A 22291-nucleotide genomic window follows, 5' to 3' on the forward strand; every position below is an offset into this window, starting at 1 on the left:
TTACCGAGTGTATTTTCAGCGACAATAGTCCCATGCGGATGACTTCGGGTGGGACTCACACGCGACACGTCGTTGTGTCAGAGCGCGGTGGCACGCCATCGTGTCATGTTGAGCAAGTGGACACGCGATCAAAGAAGTTTGACAGGAACGGCGGCACGGCGGCGGAGCGCGAGCCATTTATCCCGAGGGGGACAATGAGGCGGGAGTAAAAACTTGGTGACCTGGGGCGCCGCCGCAGCCCGAATAGGAAGAGAAACGATGTGGGCTTCGCCTACGACCGATAAAGGCCATAGATTAAAATCGCGGGCGAAGGGGAACTGCACCCGAGATTTTTGACTCGACAGTTAACAACGGAATGGTGCAATCGCCTGCGACACCCCTGCGATCTCCTGCTATTTACTGAGCGGTTTCAGATCCGTGATAGCGTTGATTTCGCCCGAGATTTTGATCTATGTCTAATCCTCTTGTGGTCTTGCCAAACAGTTTTAGCTCTGGACATGTTTGTTTGTGGGAGGCTGCTATAAATCAGCCCGATAATTTTTTAGAAAATCATCCGGCTAGCTAGCCGTCTGATCTGGTGTGCTGGTTGACATTTGATTTCACCACCAGCTCCAGTCTTCTCTCCTCTCACCCCGTTCGGTTCGACACCCCCTACGTGGGTCGCGTCTCTCTGAAGACACCCAAGTTCAACACCCCGCTTCTACATACCGTACATGTTATGCATATATCATAAATTTCTCATAGGATCAATCATATATATATTTCTCGTACAATTTGGTATATGCAATTTCTCCTACAACTTGCAGACCATTACATGCTGGAATTAGGCGGTGAAATGGTATTCTTCGTCGGGAGCTATGACCTTCTCAAGCAAAAATCCCGCCATTTTTCCTCTTCAAGTGCCCGTATGCGGTCCTTTTGCATGAGCCTTGCCCGCTTCGCCGTCGTCTTTCAAGAAAATGAACTAAATAGGCTGGCATAGTGCCATAATGATTGAAATTATCTGTTGAGCATCAACTTTAGGTCCATGTACTATTCAGCGTTTTTTTAATGAGTCCAGTACCTGAACTTTTCCCCCATCGACTGTGACGATTAGCAGGATCCAGTGAATGTTGCGTTGTGTAAGCGGGCATTCATATATAACTCATCAAGTACTACACTTAACATCAAATAAGCAAAATGCTACACACACACACAGACATTACAGACTGTTTCCAACTAATTCAACTTGTCCCCCCGATTTTCAGCTAGGGTGGGCCCCTCACCTTGATTTACAACCAATCTAAAAAGCCAACCACAGCCTCTTCGGAACCCAATGGGTTGGGTATGGGTAGGGTAGAGCAATACCTTACGTATAACCCGTAAAGTCAGTTGGGTACAAAATTCTACCCATACCCGGATCCGTGGGTATGAAACTTTACCAATACCCATACCCGACGGGTGCCCGTACCCATTGCGTACCCAGCGGGTAGAACAAATAGTACACAAGTTGTTCACAATTTTACGCTCATTGATAGCACACTTGATTAAAGAAAATTCAATTATCTTAGCTCAATAACATGTAGATGAGTACATGACCAATATCAAAATTTAGAAATCACAACATACACTTAGATCAATAGGAGAAGACGAATTATATGACAAACTAATGACTAATTGACTATAACTTAACATTAGTTCACAAACAAGCAGAGTATAGATATACCCGCGGGTACAAGGCTATACCCGTACCCTACCCATAACTTAACAGGTATGACATGAGGACTATCCAAGGATATAAAAATATGCCAATATCCTACCCATGCGGGTACGGTACCCGCGGGTATCCGTACCCGTGGGTAATTAAAATTCTCATCCTTCGGAACATGTAAAAGAGATGTCCGTGTGTGTAGCATTGCTGATGAATGCCCGGGTTTACGGGAACGGGGCCATTGCCATCGTGAACGAGTGGACCCGGATGAGATAAGGATGTACTCCCTCCAATTCAAAATAAATGACTCAACTTTACACTAACTTTATACTAATGTTTCCCCGCAAAAAAAACTTTATACTAAAGTTAGTAAAGTTAGTACAAAGTTGGGTCATCTATTTTGAAACGGAGGGAATACGTAGTACGTGGGTGCGTCGTCCCACTCGAGACGCGCGTATGTATTAGGCGATCGGCGCGTGGCTCGGCCGTTCGGCTGCTAGAGAACGTTTACCGAAAGGCCAAAAATCTAATCTCTTCCTTGAAAGAGTACGACGTACGTTCGTGTCACCACTTGGAGTTTTCTGAATAGGTATGGACTAAAAGGGATGTCTTGCTCTGGCTGCAATCTCCAGCCTTGTAGCTATAAACTCAGCTGAGCTGCTGCGTAGAAGGAACAGTGGAGTGAAGCACCCTCTCGTGTAGGAAGAGCGCTGCGCGGTCGTGATGGTTCATCCGTTGCATTTGCATGCCCTCCATGAGCTGCTGCTGCAAGCGAGGTCTCCACATGCAGCGCTAGGACTGGTCTTTGTCCTGCTCGTCTGCCCTCTTCTTCTCCTCCTGCTCGTGCGCCGCCTCGCAACGCCGTCGACGGCCGCGGCCACCGCGAGAGCCAGAGAAGAGCTGCTGGGCAGGCTGCCGTCTCCTCCGAGCAGGCTCCCCGTCATCGGCCACCTGCACCTCGTCGGTTCCCTCCCGCACGTCTCCCTCCGAGACCTCGCCGCCAAGCATGGCCGCGACGGCCTCATGCTCCTCCGCCTCGGCGCCGTCCCTACGCTCGTCGTCTCGTCGCCGAGCGCCGCGCAGGCCGTGCTGCGCACGCACGACCACGTCTTCGCGTCCCGGCCCTACTCCGCCGTCACCGAAATCCTCTTCTACGGCCCCACGGACGCCGCCTTCTCCCCCTACGGCGAGCACTGGCGGCAGGTCAAGAAGATCGCCACCACGCACCTCCTCACCATCAAGAAGGTCCGCTCCTACCGCCATGTCCGCGAGCACGAGGTGGGTAACCATGCATCAATTTCTTCTGCATGTTTGCTATCTTTTCAGTTGCCTGAATTTTCTTTATGCGTTCAGTCGATTATTTTGTTTCTTAGATAGATTGTTGTTTTTCTGCTGTCCATGAGATCCGGTCCTCCGACAAGCATGGAGAAGAAATTTTAATTACAATCTATCCGATGACTGTGTCATGGGGGCTCTGCGAAAATGGTTTCTCTAGCGCTATCCTTATCATCTCTCTTCATAAAGGATAGATGCCACACATGTGATACGAACAATTCCGGCCCTAATGTTTTTTATAACTGAAGTTGTCATCTGAAAAAAGAAAAAGAAATTCAAAAAAAGGAAAAAAAAACTAGAGTTGCCATCTGAGTCGGAGCGTTATCGGTATGTATTGGTGCGGTTCACACAAATAGGATTCTGCCAGCTAGGTTCTGTATGGCTTTTGCAACGTTTGTATTTCAGCGCCAGGCCCCACTACGGTCCCATCACATTCAGCTTTTGAAGCGTCCATATAGTATCTAGGACCGAGCCCAATCACAGGCCCAGAACGTTCTGATCCTGCCGACAGTCATCCCTTGCAAGGGGTTCCCGTGTTTCTTCACCTCAAAAAAAAAGCAAGGGTTTTTTCTTGTTAGGAGGTAGATTATTTAGCTGCTTAATAATATATTTACATCAGTTAATTTACTATAATTCAAAGGTATTACTTTAATTACAATATATATGTAAAATTCCAAAAAAAAGTTTTTAGTTGTTTCAAATATTAAATTTCACTCGTTTTACAAAACTATTTTCACTCAGTTCAAACATGCAGTTTCCATTTTTGTACAAAATTGCCTACAAATGTTATTTCAAAAGACCAATTTCAACTTTTTAAAATAATGATTTGAATTATTTTGTAAGACCGATTTCAATTATTTCAAACGATTGACTGCAATTATTATTTCAAAAGGCCCGTTTTAGTTATTTCAAAACGCCATTTCAATTTAAACTAAACACCCATTTCAGTTATTTCAAAAGAGCGATATCAATTTGTTCAAAATGCTAATTTAAATAGTTACAAAATACCAATGATTTTCAGAAGGTCCATTTCAATTATTTCAAAAGATCAGTTTCAATTAGCTCAAAAGATCAATGAAAATGAAAACGATATTAATTCCAAAAACTAGATTTCAATTATTCTAGTTTCATACTTCACAAAATAATGAAACTGATTATTTCCACTTGTTTTTTTTCACAAAATTACATCTATTTCAATTCCATATTTTTAAATAATCAGTTTCACACTTTTGAAATAATCAGTTCCACATTTTTTTCAAAAAACAGTTTGACAAGGATGGACCAATTCCATTGACAGAAATACAAAAAAAGAATTCCATCAACTTTTACTCAATTGATATCTGAATAAACACAAAATAGGCATTCCACTTCCATAAATCCACCATGACTTTACTTTCTATAACACCATTTCACTTTCTGTAACACTATTTCAGATATTAGATTCACACAATACAGAAAAGTGATTTCATATATTTCACTACAGCTATGTTCATATATCACACATATTTCAAGAACACTTTAACTATTTCAGTTACAACGCAGAACTAATTTTCCATAAAATAATAACCAACAAATCTAAATCATACAATACTATTTTCAGAGAGGACGTGCACAATTCCATATCACGATTCCATGGCATGCATATCTCACAAATTCAGTTTTGCAATCAAATAACAGTATTTCAATTAGTTCGTCCACTAAGTTCCAAATCATATAGCAATCTCCAAATAAACTAAAAAATCTGTTACCTAGGAGATAAATTGTAGGAAAAGGTGGGCTCTCCGGCGCCCTTCGGTGTCCATGGCGGTACCCGCACTTCAGATGTGGCTGGTGGGAAGTTGAGAGCCAAAAGGCCGGCAATGGTCGAGGAGATGTGGTCGATGGCGACCGTAGAATATGTGGTCGATGATGACACTAGTAGAAAAAGGGTCAAATGTGAAGCACATTAGTGCCGGTTTGTAAAAAAACCGGCACTAATGTGATCAATAGTGCCGGTTCGTGGCTGCGATCAATAGTACCGGTTCGTGTTGAGCCTTTAGTACCGGTTCGTGCCACGAACCGGTACTAAAGGGGTAGTGGCAGGCTGGCGTCAGGCCGGGTCCCCACGAGCCCCTTTAGTACCGGTTTGTGTTACCAACCGGTACTAAAGGTCTAACCTATAGTACCGGTTCGTGCCACGAACCGGTAATAAAGGGGACAAGCCTTTAGTACCGGTTCGTGGCACGAACCGGTACTAAATGGGCCAATTTTCAAACTCTACCCCCCCTGGTGTATCACCATTTCAGTTTTGAAAAAATCAAAAGAAAATGATAAAAACTTCAAAAAATAAAATCCTTCGAGAGGTAGTTATATTACTATATCTACTAGTTAGGAAAATTTGAAAACTTAAATTTGGACATGTTTTGCAAAAAGTGTAGGAAAAATGTAAAACGGCTATATCTTTTGCATACGATGTCGGAAAAAAACGTATAATATATCAAACAATTCAGCACGAAAATCCGCATCTGATGGAGACCGCCTACGGCCTGTTTGGAATTTTTTAGAATCCTCAAATTCCAAAAGGAAAAAAAGATATGGTCAAATTTCAGTTTTTCTAAAAAAAATTGGTTAAATCTGGTCAAACTACTTATTCAAGAAGTATTAATGTTACTACATAATTATTCAAGAATATTAGTGTTACTAAATAATTATTTCAATTTTTTGAATTTTGGTCAAACTATGGTCAAACTTATTCAAGAAATATTAGCGTTACTAAATAATTACTGTTTTTTTAGAATAATAGTTTCAAACTCAAACGGTGAAATGTGTGACTTTATGCTCAAGCTAAACTCCTGAGGGTTAATAGGATTGACATCTTACTACTGTCAGGAAAACAACAAGTGCAGACTCGGAAACGAAAGAGAATAGAACCTGAAAGTTAAGCGTGCTCGCGCTGGAGTAGTGAGAGGGATGGGTGACCGGTCGGGAAGTTAGATGATTTGGAATGAGTGATCCACACTTGAGTGGATTTGGAATGAGTGATCCACACTTGAGCAGTTAAGAGTGATCCACACTTGAGTGGATTGACATCTTACTACTGTCAGGAAAACAACAAGTGCAGACTCGGAAACGAAAGAGAATAGAACCTGAAAGTTAAGCGTGCTCGCGCTGGAGTAGTGAGAGGGATGGGTGACCGGTCGGAAAGTTAGATGATTTGGAATGAGTGATCCACACTTGAGTGGTTTTTGGAATGAGTGATCCACACTTGAGCAGTTAAGAGTGATCCACACTTGAGTGGATTGACATCTTACTACTGTCAGAAAAACAACAAGTGCAGACTCGGAAACGAAAGAGAATAGAACCTGAAAGTTAAGCGTGCTCGCGCTGGAGTAGTGAGAGGGATGGGTGACCGGTCGGGAAGTTAGATGATTTGGAATGAGTGATCCACACTTGAGTGGATTTGGAATGAGTGATCCACACTTGAGCAGTTAAGAGAGGTGATTAGAGACTAAATCATCAAATAATTCAGAAAAATCAAAATTGAAAAAAAATCAAAAAAAAATTCCAAAATTTTCAAAAAAAAAAACCTTTAGTACCGGTTGGTAACACCAACTGGTACTAAAGGTCCCCCGTACTAGGGCGCGAGCTCACGCCACGTGGTGGCACTTTAGCGCCGGTTCGTGCCGAATCGGTACTAAAGAGGGGGGGGGGGGCTTTAGTGCCGGTTCCATAACCGGCACTAAAGGCCCTTACAAACCGATTTTAAAGCTCCGTTTTCTACTAGTGTGACCTAATACGGTGAGAGAAGCCAAGATGCAACCAGATCCGTCAGCGGGACGCCCGTAGGGCTCCCTACCGTGCCGCTAGTCGCTGCTGGCCGTCGTGGGTGTCTAGGCATCGTAACACATCCGCTCGTTGCTGTTCGCTGAGGGTCCTTGCGCACACAGCAGAGCTACTGCCGGCGGAAGAGTCGGATTCAGCGCACCGCCAACTGTTGGTTTTGGATCAAGAGGCGACGCGCCACCAACTGTTGGTTTTGGATCAAGAGGCGAAGCACTCGTGGATCAAGTGAATATTCGGCTTAAAAAGGTGTTGTGCACATGATCCCTTCATGCAAATTTACTGCATACTTCCTCCGTTTCTAAATATAAGACATTTTAAAGATTTCAATATGAACTACATACGAAGCAAAGTGAGTGAATCTACACTCTAAAATATGTCTGTATAGGTCCGTATGTAATCCATAGTTAAATCTCTAAAATGTTTTATGTTTAAGAATGGAGGGAGTACGTCGTGGGGTCCACTAGCTGTATATAGGATTGTGTTGGTTTTGTATAGCTGAAAACGAGGAATAATAGCTGGCAAATACACAAATCTTGAAGCAGATGAAGACGGCAGATTTTTTTACAGCTACGTGCCGGCGCGTCTAGAAATAGGTTTGCGCACATGCGCACATGCACATGCTCGCTCCTGTGTGAAAGAGAGGGATTATCTTTTTATGGTTCGTCTCAAACCTTATTATTTCATTTAATTCTCATTGATGTTTGTACTCTTGTAAAGTATGGAACAGTGCAATTGTAACTCAAAATTTCTGGTTCTTTTTCACATCATGAACGCATATTTTTTTTGTAACTTTACTCCCACTGTACTTTTTTGTATAGAATCATTATTTAGCCATTTTTTGGTTCTTTACAAATATTTGTGTATTAGTGTTGCTATATATTTATCATCTTGCTTTCTAAATCTTTTTGTACACTTTGGGAGTAACACTACCTCTTAGTTTATTTTCTTGCATAGCTGAATTATGGCCTGCTACAAAAAAATATCCATCTATTATTCAATCATTCCTTCTTGAGTTTCATTTATGTATTTATCTATTTTTTGACTAGTTTTTTTTAAATTTTCTGAACTCATGGGAATATGTTCCTAATTATTAATTGGTTGTTGGTTTACATGACCAATCACGAGGATTTCTTTTAAGCGGGGTAAGAAGACGTGGAATATTCGATCTTTTCCTTCAAGATTGATATTATTCTTTTATGCATAGAGTATATTTTCTCCATGGGTTTGGCTAAGTCTTAGACAACTCATGTTCCTCATCTCAGTTGGTTTCTTGTTCAATTAGAATGTTTTGATTTTTTTTGGCATATTGTGATGATGGGCTCCAACCCGTCACATAGATTAATTAAGTATTTGAGGGCTTTTAAGCATTTTTTATTGGAGAGAGAGTAAGAGTTTTAATCTAAGTGATGCGATGCTTGAGTCATCTCGGTTATATAGATTCAGTTTCTACTTTAATTATTTTAATGAGAGTTCTGCTAATTTGTACTTTTTTATTACATATTACTCCCTCCATTCCAAAATATAAGAACTTCAATATAGACTACATATAGAGCAAAATGAGTGAATATACACTCTAAAATATGTCTATATACATCTGTATGTAGTCCGTACTGAAATCTTTAAAAATGCTTATAGTTAGAATCAGAGGGGGTATGTTATAGTGCAAGCCTTGTGTAATATGTGATCAAAGCTTGAATTCTGGCATTTTTCTTCTTCCAAAATATTGTAGTATCATTACTTTTGTTTCATGTTATACCGAAGTGATACTACTCCATGTATTAAATCTACTACAATAAGCTTTTGTGTGGCTTTTTTGTAGGTAATTATGTTGGTTTTTCATGTTATAGTGCCTATTGTTTTTTTTGTGCATGAATCATTTGAGCCCAAGAATTGAAGTAGGCTCACCATTATGGAAACTCATTGTTCATAGTCCTTTTATGGCCAAGGGACACCATGTTTAGAAAAAAAATGATAGTTCTTAAACGAAAATTAATCTGAAGGCTAGTAAGGTGACTAAAATCTTAAAAAATAGGCAACTTAAATATAGACAACTTACTTGATTGCTAGATATATTGCACCATGCATGAATGCACGCTATCCACATCATTAGTTGTGCCAAAATTCATTATTGTTAATGCACAGGTGAGATTGGTTGTGGCCAAGATCCGCGATGCGGCCTCCAAATGTACCGCCATCGACATGAGTGACCTTCTCAACGCCTTCACCAATGACATTGTGTGTCATGCTGTGTCAGGCAAGCTTTTTAGGGAACAAGGTCATAACAAACTCTTTCGAGAACTCGTCGAGGCCAACTCATTGCTCTTGGGTGGATTCAACCTAGAGGACTGCTTCCCCATGTTGGTGAAGCTGGACATTATCAAGAGGATGGTTTGCGCAAAGGCCCAGCAGGTGAACAAGATGTGGGACAACCTGCTCAATAATATCATCGATGAGCATGCAAGCAAGTCAGTGGCAGAACATAATAGTGAGGACAACGACTTCACTGATGTTTTGCTTTCTATCCAACAAGAGTACAAACTCACGGGAGATCATATTAAGGCTCAGTTAGAGGTATGTATTATCACCTCACAAGCAAAAATAACAACTACAAATTAACATATATAGCTTATATATATGTTGTTGATTTGATTCTTACATATGGATCTTATGTATATGTAGATCATGTTCCAAGCTGGCACTGATACAACATTCATAGTGTTAGAATATGCGATGGTCAAGCTCATGCAAAACCCCCACCTCATGAACAAGCTACAAGTTGAGGTGAGGAGCACTATACCCAAGGGCAAAGAAATGGTTACTGAAGATGATATCAATAGTTTGGCCTACCTAAAGGCGGTCATCAAAGAGACACTCCGGCTCCATATGCCTGGGCCGCTCCTCATTCCCCACCTCTCCATGGCTGACTGCAACATAAAGGGCTACATGATACCATCAGGAATACGTGTCATTGTCAATAGTTGGGCACTTGCAAGGGACCCTAGCCGTTGGGAGCACGCAGATGAGTTCATGCCTGAGCGATTTATGGAATGCGGGAGCGCCGCGGCTATGGACTATAAGGGAAATGACTTCCTTTACTTGCCATTTGGCGCCGGGCGAAGGATTTGCCCAGGTATCAACTTTGCGATTGCGAGCATTGAAATCATGCTAGCGAATCTAATGTACCATTTCAACTGGAAGCTACCTGTAGAGTTGATGGAAGGTGGCATCGATATGACTGAAGTATTTGGGACGACAGTGCACCGGAAGGAGAAGCTCCTCCTTGTTCCCGTAGTGCCACAAGATTAATACATTGGTCCATTGTATTGTGTGTGCGCAACAGATTGATTACCTACCTTAATAGTATCATGAATGTGGCTTTTTTGGAACTCTTGTTAAGCACAAGTGTAATATGTAATTAAAGAAAACACTGAATTAAATTGAGTACCATATTTCTGACTGGTAATTGACATTACTGCATAAAAGCTCATATTCGATGTCTGATATGTGCCAAAAGTCTACGGAAGTGTTCTTCTTGGAAATGTTCAACACTACATTGCACAGTTTTTTTATCAAATAGAGACAACCTTGCTTAGTTCCTCGAGTCACAGTCAAATAGTATTTTCTGACACTCTACTTTCCATCACCAAAGTAATTGACATGTCTGATATCATCAAGCTTGGCCACTAACAATAGCTTCGGCCGTATATCAGGGATATGCCTCACATGATCGAGCACTAACCTACAACGTGTGTTTGTTTCAATAGTGCCCTTAACGACATTGTTTTGACAACCCAAAATCTCTCAACCTCAAGAACCAGTGATTCTACTGGTGTATGATGTGAGGTGCTCTCATTGTGATGTGTTGGGGAAGGTTGCACCTGAATCAATAGTCCAACTCATGGCATCATGGAGAGCAAGGATAAATCACTATTCATCTTCAGTGACTAAGGAGTCCTCACATTGTCAATCATGGTGGAATTAGTCTGGCACATTTACTCGGTTTCTTTGTATATTTATCCTCGCCGGGCTCTTTTTATATTTCTTCGGCTCATACTTTTGTGTCCTAGCTTGATGAAGGCATGACCTCGGACGTGCCGATGATTTGTCTCGATCTTTTACGATGCAACAACCTCCAATTTCCACCGATAGAAAATACTCCCAATTACGTGAGAAGTAGCTGCGGTAACAACGACCAAAGGATAATCCCTCAACACATGAGAAACCTCCCGCTGAAGTAGATGTAACCAGCTTGCGACCCATCAAACACGACGGACCTCGACGCAAGTGCAATTTTCACATAGAAAAATTACACAAAATAAATAGCGACGACACCCAAAGAGAGCCGCTTGATACACTTTCAGAAAAAAATCTACAATTTGTTTTAAGATGTTCACTACAGTGTGTAATTCTAGTTGTACGGTTGTGCTAAGTTATTAAAAGTGCGCGTTTGTTTGCTACAAGCAATGCTAGTCAGGTGGAGTGGCTGGGAGCATGCGCTTCGAACCTGTAGGTCGCAGGCTTGAGTTCTGAGTTTCCATCGCATCTTCCTTCCCCTTTTTGCTTTCTTTTCTCACCATCGGTACAGCGCGATGGGCCGGCCCAGTCAGGCTGCGCCCCTGTGCGTGGTGACGACATTTTGACGCAAAGCGCGTCCTATAGGAGCTCTCGGGCCGGTCGTGAGGTAGGCAGGGGACAGCCGCCCCGGGGCCCCCAAAACCTGGTACGTAGGTAGGTAGCCCATGGGTCAGGGCTGGTAGTCTAGGCACGTCACATATAGCCCACGATTACACGACATCTCTTTCCGATCCTGATTCAGGTTAGCCCCGGCCGACGCCAAACCCTATTCGGCGCCTTAAGCGCCCGAATTAGGTGTTTCCGCAAACGGGCACATACCCCTCCCTAAGCGATGGGCCGGCCCATTTATCCATATTATTCTGTTTCAGAACTGCAAAAAAACTGCCGCCGGTGACACCCGAAATCGCATGCTCTACCTTTTAGCTTAGCTGCGCTAGCCAACTTCGCAACTACCTTGCTTTGATTCATGAGATCCTTTTTTCTTTTATTGTATCTACTTTTCATTTTCTTTTATTTTTTATTTCCCCATTTTCTTTTTCTTATTCTTTTTCCAAAATGCATGATTAAAAAAACAGTGAAGTTTTTATTCAAAATCCTCGATGAACGTTTTTAAAATTCAACGAACTTTTTTCATGAACTTTCTAATTCGTAAACTCGATGAACTTTTTTAAAGTTCAATTAACTTTTTTCAACTTTGATGAACTTTTTCAAATTCGGTGAACTTTTATTTGATGAACTTTTTTCAATTTCGATGAACTTTTTTGAATTTCAATGGACGTTTTTTAAAATTCAATGGACTTTTTTCGTGAACTTTCTAATTTTTAAAATTGATGAACTTTTTATAAAATTCAATTAACTTTTTTCAACTTTGATGAACTTTTTTCAAATTCGGTGAACTTTTATTCGATGAACGTTTTTGAATTTCGATGAACTTTTTTGAATTTCAATGAACTTTTTTGAATTTTGGTGAACTGTTTTTTTCAAATCCGATGAACTTTTTTCAAACTTCATGAACTATTTTTTTCAAATTCGATGAAATATTTTTAAATTCGATGAACTTTTTAAATTCGATGACATTTTTTCCTATTCGATGAACTGTTTTTAAATTTTTCACTTTTCTGAATCAATGAATTTTTTACAAATTTCTGTACCTTTCTGAATTCAAGAACCGGAGGCCGTTTTTTTTCCTGAACCAACAAAACAACAAAGAAAAAAAACAAGCTGAGTTGATCGAGCGAACGAACAGAAGCTAAAAGGAAACAAAGCGAGGGAGCGATCTTATTGTGGGCCGGCCCATGAAGGCGCCTGCGTGGGCGCCGCTTGCTCCAAGTGGCGCTTAAGGCGCTGTCGAGGACTGGCCGCGATCGGGAGTCGCAGGTGGACTTGCGATGCGCCGACGCCGAGTGGCCGTGAAGTCCACGTCTTCGTTCTCCGGTCATCTGATCTCAAGTCCTTGTAGCACTCGCACAACCGCACTGTTAGACTGTATTTACATGTGTATATTGTAACGTTATATACCACCTCATTATATATATATATATATGTGATAGGCCATCTCTAGAGGGTTGTGCCGGTTCCCCCCAAAGGCTATTGTCTTACATGGTATCACGCTAGGTTACGTCCGCTTCCGCCTAAAAACCCTAAACCGCCGCCGCGCCCGCCGCCGTCGTCGCCCGACTGCTATGACGTCCGCCGCTGCGTCCGGCTCCACCGCCACCGGTTTTCTGCCGGCCTCCCTCGCGGCACTTCTCTCGAGGCCGCTGGATGCCGCCTCCCTTCAGGCGCCGATCGGGACACGGAGCGTCGGCTCCCTCTTCGCGCTCCCGCCGGCTGCTATTTCGCCCGGGCAGGCGCTTGTGGCCCACACCACCGCCGCCCCGTCAACTGCGGCTGTCGTGCCCTCGGCTACTGCGCCGCTGGGTGGCGGAGGACGTCGCGCTGGCAGGCTTCGCGGCGTCAACCGCGGCCATCGCGCCCTCTGTCACCGCGCCGGTTGCCCCTCCGACTGTCTCCACGGTGTTCTCACCTCAGCCAGTCTCCTCGATGGGATCGCAGCCGCCGCCGCCGTTTCACTTCGGCCATCTCATCACCATCAAGTTGTCGTCGGACAATTACATCTTCTGGCGCGCGCAGGTTCTTCCGCTTCTTGGGAGTCACTACCTGCTTGGCTATGTCGACGGCTCTCTCCCTTGCCCTCCTGCGCTGGTTGACAGCGTGCATGGTCCGGTCTATAATCCGGCTCACCGTGTCTGGACAGGGCAGGATCAGGCGAACCTCTCCTCCATCCAGGGGTCGCTCTCTCCGGCCGTTGCTGGGCTTGTTGTCTTCGCCAAGACGTCCCACGAGGCACGGACTATTCTTGAGCGCTCGTTTGCGGCATAGTCGCAGGCTCGTGTATCTGGACTCCGTCGCCAACTTGGGGAGTGTCAGAAGCTTGACTCCACCGCCACTAAGTTCTACAACAAAGTCAAGAGTCTCGCCGACACGCTGGCCTCCATTGGACAGCCCCTCACCGACTCCGAGTTCAACTCGTTTATTGTCAATGGTCTTGATGAGGAGTATGACGCCCTAGTCGAGATCATCAATGAGAGGGGCAACTCCACGCCCATGCCAGCACACGAGGTCTTTTCACGCCTCCTGCTTACTGAGCAACGAGTCGAGACGCGCCGATCCAGGGGCAACGGCGCCCTCTCGGCAAACGCCGCCACCAAGGGTAGTCGCTCCTCTGCTTCATCCAGGGCTCCTTCGGGGCAGTCACCACCACCCGCCTCGGCCCCTCCTCCTACTGCGACGCTACCAGGGGCTGGCGGTCCACGTGTGTGCCAGCTTTGTGGTCGCGATGGGCACTGGGCCTCGAAGTGTCACAAGCGCTTCCAGCGGGGTTTTCTCGGTCTTGGCAATGACGGGAAGGATACACGCAACTTTGCTCGTCAGGTCGCCATGGCTGATCGTCCGCCGCCGCAGAAGCCACAGGGACACACTCAGTCCTACTCCATTGATCCCCACTGGTACATGGACTCTGGGGCGACAGAGCACCTGACCAGTGAGATGGGGAAGCTTCACACTCGTGAACCCTACCATGGCTCCGACAAGATCCACACCGCCAATGGAGCAGGTATGCACATCTCTCATATTGGTCAAGCATCACTTCTCACTAGACATGCCAATAGGAGTCTTCAACTTCGCAATGTTCTTCGAGTTCCATCTGTGACACGTAATCTTCTTTCAGTTCCTAAACTCACTCGTGATAATAATGTGCTTTGTGAATTTCATCCTTTTGATCTTTTTATTAAGGATCGGGGCACGAGGGACATTCTTCTTAGTGGGCGGCTCTGCCAAGGTCTCTATCGTCTGGAGCATCCTGGCGTCGCTCGCGTCTTCAGTGGAGTTCGGGTATCTCCGTCACAGTGGCATGCTCGTCTTGGTCACCCGGCCACACCTATTGTCCGGCATGTTTTGCGTCGTCATGAGCTTCCTAGTGTGTCTAGTAATAAAGATGTAGCAGTGTGTGATGCTTGTCAGCAGGGGAAGAGTCATCAACTTCCTTTTTCGGAGTCCAGTCGTGAGGTGAAACATCCTTTAGAACTTGTGTTTTCAGATGTATGGGGTCCTGCTCAGACTTCTGTTAGTGGTCATAATTATTATATCAGTTTTGTTGATGCTTACAGCCGCTTTACCTGGCTTTATCTTATCAAACGTAAATCTGATGTGTTTGACATTTTTGTTCAGTTCCAAAAACATGTTGAACGCCTTCTCAAGCACAAAATTGTTCATGTTCAGTCGGACTGGGGTGGCGAGTATCGCAACCTCAACTCCTTCTTTCAGTCGCTTGGGATCACTCACCGTTTAGCATGTCCACATACACATCAGCAGAATGGTTCAGTAGAACGTAAGCATCGTCACATTGTTGAAGCTGGTCTGACTCTTTTGGCCCATGCATCTGTTCCGTTTCGTTTTTGGAGTGATGCTTTCACCACTGCATGTTTTCTCATCAATCGTACTCCCACTCGTGTTTTGAATATGAAGACTCCCATTGAAGTTCTCCTTAATGAACAACCGGACTACACCTTTCTCAAGGTGTTTGGGTGTGCTTGCTGGCCCCATCTCCGTCCATATAACAAGCGTAAGCTCGAGTTTCGTTCCAAGAAGTGTGTTTTTCTTGGTTATAGCTCTCTTCATAAAGGATACAAATGTCTTCATGTTCCCACTAATCGTGTCTACATCTCTCGGGATGTTGTGTTTGATGAGCATGTTTTTCCCTTTGCCAAACTCCCTGTGTCCACTACCGAGCCACCTGTCATGCATTCATCCTCTGTTGCTTCTGACCAATTTGATGATGTTGCATATTCTCCTCTATTGTTGCCTAACCATGGTGCAGGCACTGGTCGTGGGGCTCGTTTGGAGATTCTGGAAGCGCCATCTTCCTCTTCGTCGCCATCGCCTTCATCCTCGGCACCTTCTGTTGTGCATGAGGAGCACATGGCGCCCCTGCATGGCCTCGGTTTCCGTGCTCATGCACGGCCGATCGACGTCCTGGCCCGGTCGCCTCTGGCTTCTGGGCTGCCTTCGCCATCGTCGCGCCCTGCAACCCCGCCGACTGGGCCGGCCTCCTCGGTCCCCGTCTCGCCCAGGGCGTCGGGGCAGTCATCACCAGGCCTGGCCTCGCCCGCCCCTGCCTCGCCCAGGGTGTCTGGGCCCTTCTCACCAGGGCCGGCCTCGCCTGCTCTCGCCTCGCCAAGGCCGTCTGGGCCGGTGTCACCGGAGCTGGCCTCGCCCACCCTCGGTTCGCCCATGGCCTCTGAGCCCCTGTCGTCGGGCCAGTCTTCGCCATGCAGCCCGGAGTCGTCTGTCCCGAGCTCGCCTGAGGTGATTCCTGCATCTCCGGCGACCGTCACGTCTCCGTCACCTTCGCCTCCGCCGGCTCCTGCTGCTGCTCTACGTCCACATACGCGCAGTCGGAGTGGCATTTTTCAGCCTAAGCAACGTCACGATGGCACAGTTGCTTGGTTAGCGGCGTGCATGTCTGCTGCTCTCGCAGATCCATCCTCTGAGCCACGCACGTATCAAGCTGCTATGCGCATTCCTCATTGGAGAGAGGCCATGGAGCAGGAGTATCAAGCGCTTCTTCGCAATCAGACATGGACTCTTGTTCCTCCACAATCACGGGTAAATGTCATTGATTCCAAATGGGTTTTCAAAGTGAAGAGGCATTCTGATGGGTCCATTGAGCGCTATAAGGCTCGTCTGGTTGCTCGTGGTTTTCGACAGCGTTTTGGACTTGACTATGAAGACACCTTCAGTCCAGTGGTCAAGCCTACTACCATCAGACTTCTTCTCTCTCTGGCTGTTACTCGAGGTTGGTTTCTTCGTCAGCTTGATGTTCAAAATGCTTTTCTTCATGGTGTCTTGGCGGAGGAGGTTTACATGCGCCAGCCTCCGGGTTTCTCTGATCCGGATCGCCCTGATCATCTCTGTCGTCTGTCCAAGGCAATTTATGGTCTGAAGCAGGCTCCTCGTGCTTGGCATGCTCGTCTTGCAATGGCTCTTCGTGCTCATGGTTTTGCATCATCAACTGCTGACTCCTCATTGTTTCTTCTTCAAAGGCCTGAGGTTACTATGTACTTGTTGGTCTATGTAGATGATATCATTTTGGTCAGCTCCTCTCAGTCGGCTGCTACTGCGCTTGTTCGCTCACTTGGTGCTGATTTTGCGGTCAAGGACCTTGGGAAGCTTCATTACTTTCTTGGTGTGGAGGTTACTTCTCGTGCTGCTGGCCTTGTTATGACGCAGAAGAAGTACTCTCTGGATTTGTTGCAGCGAGCTGGGATGCTTAAGTGCAAACCGACGACTACACCCATGTCTACCACTGATAAGCTCAATGCTGTTGATGGTGTGCTTCTTTCTTCTTCTGATGCGACCGAGTACCGGAGTATTGTTGGTGGGCTCCAGTACTTGACGATCACGCGACCAGACATTTCCTATGCTGTTAACCGAGTCTGCCAGTATCTGCAGTCACCCCGTGACACTCATTGGTCTGCTGTTAAGCGGATTTTGCGCTATATTCGTTTCACGGTGGCTCATGGTTTGCATATTCGGCCGTCTGACTCTGGTTGTCTTTCAGCATATTCTGATGCAGACTGGGCTGGCAATCCGGATGACAGGCGATCCACGGGGGGTTATGCTGTCTTCTTTGGCTCTAACCTGATTGCCTGGAGTGCTCGGAAACAGGCTACTGTCTCGCGTAGCAGTACTGAGGCTGAGTATAAGGCTGTGGCCAATGCCACATCAGAGATTATCTGGGTACAGTCCTTGCTTCAGGAGTTAAGTATACCCCAATCACAGCCTCCTGTTCTTTGGTGTGATAACATCGGTGCTACATACCTTTCTGCAAATCCGGTATTCCATGCCCGAACGAAACACATTGAAGTTGACTATCACTTTGTGCGTGAACGTGTCTCTCAGAAGCAACTACAGATCAAGTTTATTTCTTCCAAGGATCAACTTGCTGACATCTTCACCAAGCCATTGCCTTTGCCACAGTTTGAGACTTGCAGGCGCAATCTTACCCTTCTAGATTCATTAGAAAGTGGCTAAGATTGAGGGAGGGTGTTAGACTGTATTTACATGTGTATATTGTAACGTTGTATACCACCTCATTATATATATATGTGATAGGCCACCCCTAGAGGGTTGTGCCGGTTCCCCCCAAAGCCTATTGTCTTACGCGCACTGACGCATGTTCGCCTGCTTGCCAATGGATATCGCTTCAACGCCGAGCGCCTGATCGAAGCTAATACCAGTGGATCCATATAAGGTAAGAAGGGCAGCGATCCAGGGCTGCACGGGGGCACCACGCATGGCCGGCCTGCTGCTCTCACCCGCACGAATAAGCATGAATGGCGATGGTGTAAGGAAGAAAGGTTAGTTTGCTCCTAGTAAGTATCTACTCCCTCCGTTCCTAAATATAAGTCTTTGGAGACACTCCACTATGAACCACATACGGAGTAAAATGAATGAACTACACTCTAAAGTTAGACTAACCGAGTCAAACAAGGAAAGCTTATTCGAGGATGCGGGAAGAACTATGAAAGTTTAAGTATATTGCAATAAGGCGGAGATGGCAAAAAGAGGTGACTTATGTGGACCTGGTTTTAGCCTCACTAGCGATGGAGGCACAGTACGCAGGAGGGTCAAAATTACAAAGCAGACGAAACTAAGGCAAGAAGTCGTATGCATCCATACATGCCTAGTTAAACCAAGAGATAAAATATTGCGCAGTTTGAATGAGCTTGTCAAGGGACACGATCAACATGTAAGATTTGGGGAAACCACACGTTGTGGTGCCTTGTATTGATCTATATATATAGGTTACAAGGCAGAGTTCGTATCATACAATATACGGACACCTATACAAGGACTACACATATACAACCATATAACTATACAAAACAATACGGTTATATATATTCTAACACCCTCCCTCAGTCGTAAACGGGCGTCGACGAATGTTAAGACTGTCCCGAAAATCCAAAAAAAGAGGAGATGGCAATCCTTTGGTGAAGATGTCCGCAAATTGAGAAGAACTCGGAACGTGAAGAACCCGGACCTCGCCTGTGGTGACACGGTCGCGCACAAAGTGTAAATCGATCTCCACATGCTTGGTGCGCTGATGATGAGCGGGATTTTGTGTCATGTAAACAGAGCTCACATTGTCACAGAACACCACAGTGGCACCAGTCACCGGTCGATGAAGCTCCTGAAGAAGCTGCTGTAACCAACATGTTTCAGCCACGACATTTGCAACTGCCCTGTATTCGGCCTCGGCGCTGGAGCGAGAGACCGTGTGCTGCCGCTTAGCAGACCACGACACCAGGTTAGTGCCAAGGAAAACACAATAACCTGAGGTAGACCGACGAGTGTCAGGGCAACCTGCCCAATCAGCGTCAGAATAGGCCAGCAATTTGTTGGAGCTGCGCCGAAACAAAGTGAGGCCATGGCCGGTGGTGCCGCGGATATAGCGAAGCACACGCTTCACAAGTAGCAAATGATTAGCCCGAGGATCATGCATATGAAGACAAATCTGCTGCACTGCATAAGAGATGTCCGGCCGAGTGAACGTGAGGTACTGAAGACCGCCTGCAATACTATGATACTCGGTGGGATCTGCAACTGGATCACTGGACTTGGCTGAAAGTTTGGAGGTAGTATCAACGGGAGTAGCGATGGGTTTGCACTGCAACATGCCAGCTCGATCAAGAAGATCCAATGCATACTTCTCCTGTGAGAGGAACAGACTGTCCTTGCTGCGTGTGACGGAGATGCCCAAAAAATAATGAAGATCACCCATATCCGTCATACTGAATTCGGTACGAAGAGAGGCAATCAAACTGTGCAACAATGTCGAGGACGATGCAGTCAGGATAATGTCATCCACATAGAGCAGGAGATAGGCCATGTCAGCACCACGCCGATAAACGAACAACGAGCTGTCGGACTTGGAGCCAATGAAACCAACCGATGCAATGAACGAAGCAAACCGCTGAAACCATGCACGAGGCGCCTGTTTCAAACCATAGAGTGATTTGTTGAGAGGACAAACCTTATCAGGAAAACGAGGATCAGTGAACCCAGAAGGTTGACGAGCATAAATAGTCTCGCTGAGAGTGCCATTGAGGAAAGCATTCTTGACATCAAGCTGATGGATGGACCAGTCACTAGAGAGAGCAAGAGAGAGCACCGTTCGAATAGTAGCTGGCTTGACGACCGGGCTGAAAGTTTCATCGAAATCGATACCTTCGCGCTGTGTAAATCCACGAAGCACCCAACGAGCCTTGTAGCGATCCAAAGAACCATCAGACTTCATCTTGTGACGGTAGATCCACTTACCGGTAACAATGTTAGCATTGCGAGGGGGGTCGACGAGGTCCCAAGTGTTGTTGGAGAGAAGAGCGTCATACTCCTCAACCATAGCGGAATGCCAATTTGGATCCTTGAGAGCACCACGATAAGTCTTCGGTATGGGAGATAAACCCTCAACATGAAGATCAAATATCTTTTTCGGCTGCACAATGCCCCGTTTAGCACGAGTTGCCATGGCGTGAGATGGTGGCGGTGGAGGGGCCCGTGGACGGCGGGTCCAGGGTGGATCCACCGCAACAGGAGCTGGCGGCGGCGTTGCCGGAGGTGACGCGGCTGTAGGGGGAGAAGCACTCCCAGCAGGGTCGCCCTCGGAGCTCCCAGCAGGGCGTTCGGCAGTAGCCCGGGCCCCAGGCGACCGGGGCGAGGTCGATGGCGGCGACCGAGGCGAATTCGGTGGCGGCGACCGTGGAGGGGACCGTGGCGGCGGCGACGGTGATCGTGGCGGCGACGATGGAGTCGCGTCCGAGTGAATGGCATCAACGAACCTGGCTGCTCAGCACCCTGCAAAAAATCATAAGTGCGCAGGGAAGGAGTAGGAGTTGACGAAGATGGAGGGGAGGCGAATGGAAAGGTTGACTCATCGAACACTACATGACGAGAGATGATGATCTTTTGGGTGGAACGATCAAGGCAACGATAGCCATGATGCCGTGATGGGTACCCTAGAAACACGCACGGCACGGAGCGAGGCGCAAGTTTGTGCGGAGCGACGGCTGTGGTGTTGGGGTAACATAGACATCCGAAAACCCTAAGACCAGCATATGCAGGATCTACGCCAAGTAAGGCACGAAAGGGAATACGATCCGAGATTGCCTTTGAAGGCAGCCGATTATGCAACATAACGGCGGTGTGAAGAGCTTCAACCCAGAAACGAGGTGGCATACTGGCTTGGATAAGTAGTGTACGAGTAATGTCATTAAGAGTACGAATAATGCGTTCGGCTTTACCATTCTGTTGCGAAGTGTATGGACATGAAAAGCGGAGTGCAATTCCATGGTGCTGGGCAAAGGAATGGAGGAGTGAATTATCGAACTCACGACCATTATCACACTGAATAGCCTGCAAGCGTGCACTAAACTGGGTGATCGCTAAAGCATGAAGGGACGACAAGTGCGAGAAAGCTTCGGACTTAGCCCGTAGAGGGTACACCCATGCATACTGAGTAAAATCATCGAGATAGACGAGATAATACGTGAAGCCAGAAATACTCTCAACAGGAGAGGTCCACAAATCACAGTGAATTATTTGAAACGGAGTAGTGGTTACACGATTGGTGGAAGAAAAAGGAAGACGAACATGACGACCTAACTGACAAGCATGACACAAGCTACTTTTATTCTTTTCCCTAGGAATAACCAAAGAACGAGCTAATGACTCCATGATGGGCCGCCCAGGATGCCCAAGCCGACGGTGCCAGAGTGCTGCATCGACGACAAGGAAGGCGTGTGGCTGGCTGGTAGAGGAAGGGCGGATGGAGTAGAGAGCTCCGAAGCTATTGCATCTGAGAATCTCGGTCCTGGATAGAAGATCCTTCACAGAAAAACCAAGAGGGTCAAATTCGACGGATACACGATTATCAATGGTGAACTGACGAACAGACAAAAGATTTTTAACTATGTTAGGAACTACTAAGACATTACGAAGGTAAAGAGGGCGAGAGGTAGTAGAAATAGGAAGGCGTGCATGCCCGGTACCGGTGATTGGAAGAGTGGAACCGTTACCGACAACAACAGCACGACGAGAAGAGGAGGGGGGGGGACACAGAGGTGAGCATACCGGGATCGGACGCAAAGTGGGAGGAGGCGCCGGTGTCCATCACCCACTCCCTGGAGGGTGCTTGCAGCCCCATGGTTTGGAACTGATGCATGAGCGCGGCCTGGTCCCATGAAGCCGAAGATGAGGCCGGTGATGCTGGAGCAGTGCCGGGGAGGCCGTAGGAGAGCTGTCCAG

At 46.2% G+C, this 22291-nt stretch overlaps 1 protein-coding gene across 1 annotated transcript; it reads left to right on the top strand.

Moving 5' to 3' along the window:
* The first annotated feature begins 2302 nt into the window (after positions 1–2302).
* Positions 2303–10222, top strand: LOC123043290 (indole-2-monooxygenase). The gene is made up of 3 exons (XM_044465700.1): positions 2303–2968; positions 8990–9418; positions 9527–10222. The coding sequence occupies exons 1-3, from the start codon at positions 2414–2416 to the stop codon at positions 10151–10153; spliced, it is 1611 nt and encodes a 536-aa protein (XP_044321635.1). The 5' UTR covers positions 2303–2413; the 3' UTR covers positions 10154–10222.
* The last annotated feature ends 12069 nt before the right edge of the window (positions 10223–22291 follow it).

Source organism: Triticum aestivum, chromosome 2B (genome assembly GCF_018294505.1).
Source record: "Triticum aestivum cultivar Chinese Spring chromosome 2B, IWGSC CS RefSeq v2.1, whole genome shotgun sequence".
NCBI classification, from domain to species: domain Eukaryota; kingdom Viridiplantae; phylum Streptophyta; class Magnoliopsida; order Poales; family Poaceae; genus Triticum; species Triticum aestivum.

Bases quoted from the DNA above. Each gene is read 5' to 3' on its own strand.
- LOC123043290 (XM_044465700.1), top strand. From the start codon at position 2,414: ATGGTTCATCCGTTGCATTTGCATGCCCTCCATGAGCTGCTGCTGCAA. The intron at 2,969-8,989 runs GTGGGTAACCAT...GTTAATGCACAG, and splicing joins GCCATGTCCGCGAGCACGAG to GTGAGATTGGTTGTGGCCAA. The intron at 9,419-9,526 runs GTATGTATTATC...ATGTATATGTAG, and splicing joins ATATTAAGGCTCAGTTAGAG to ATCATGTTCCAAGCTGGCAC.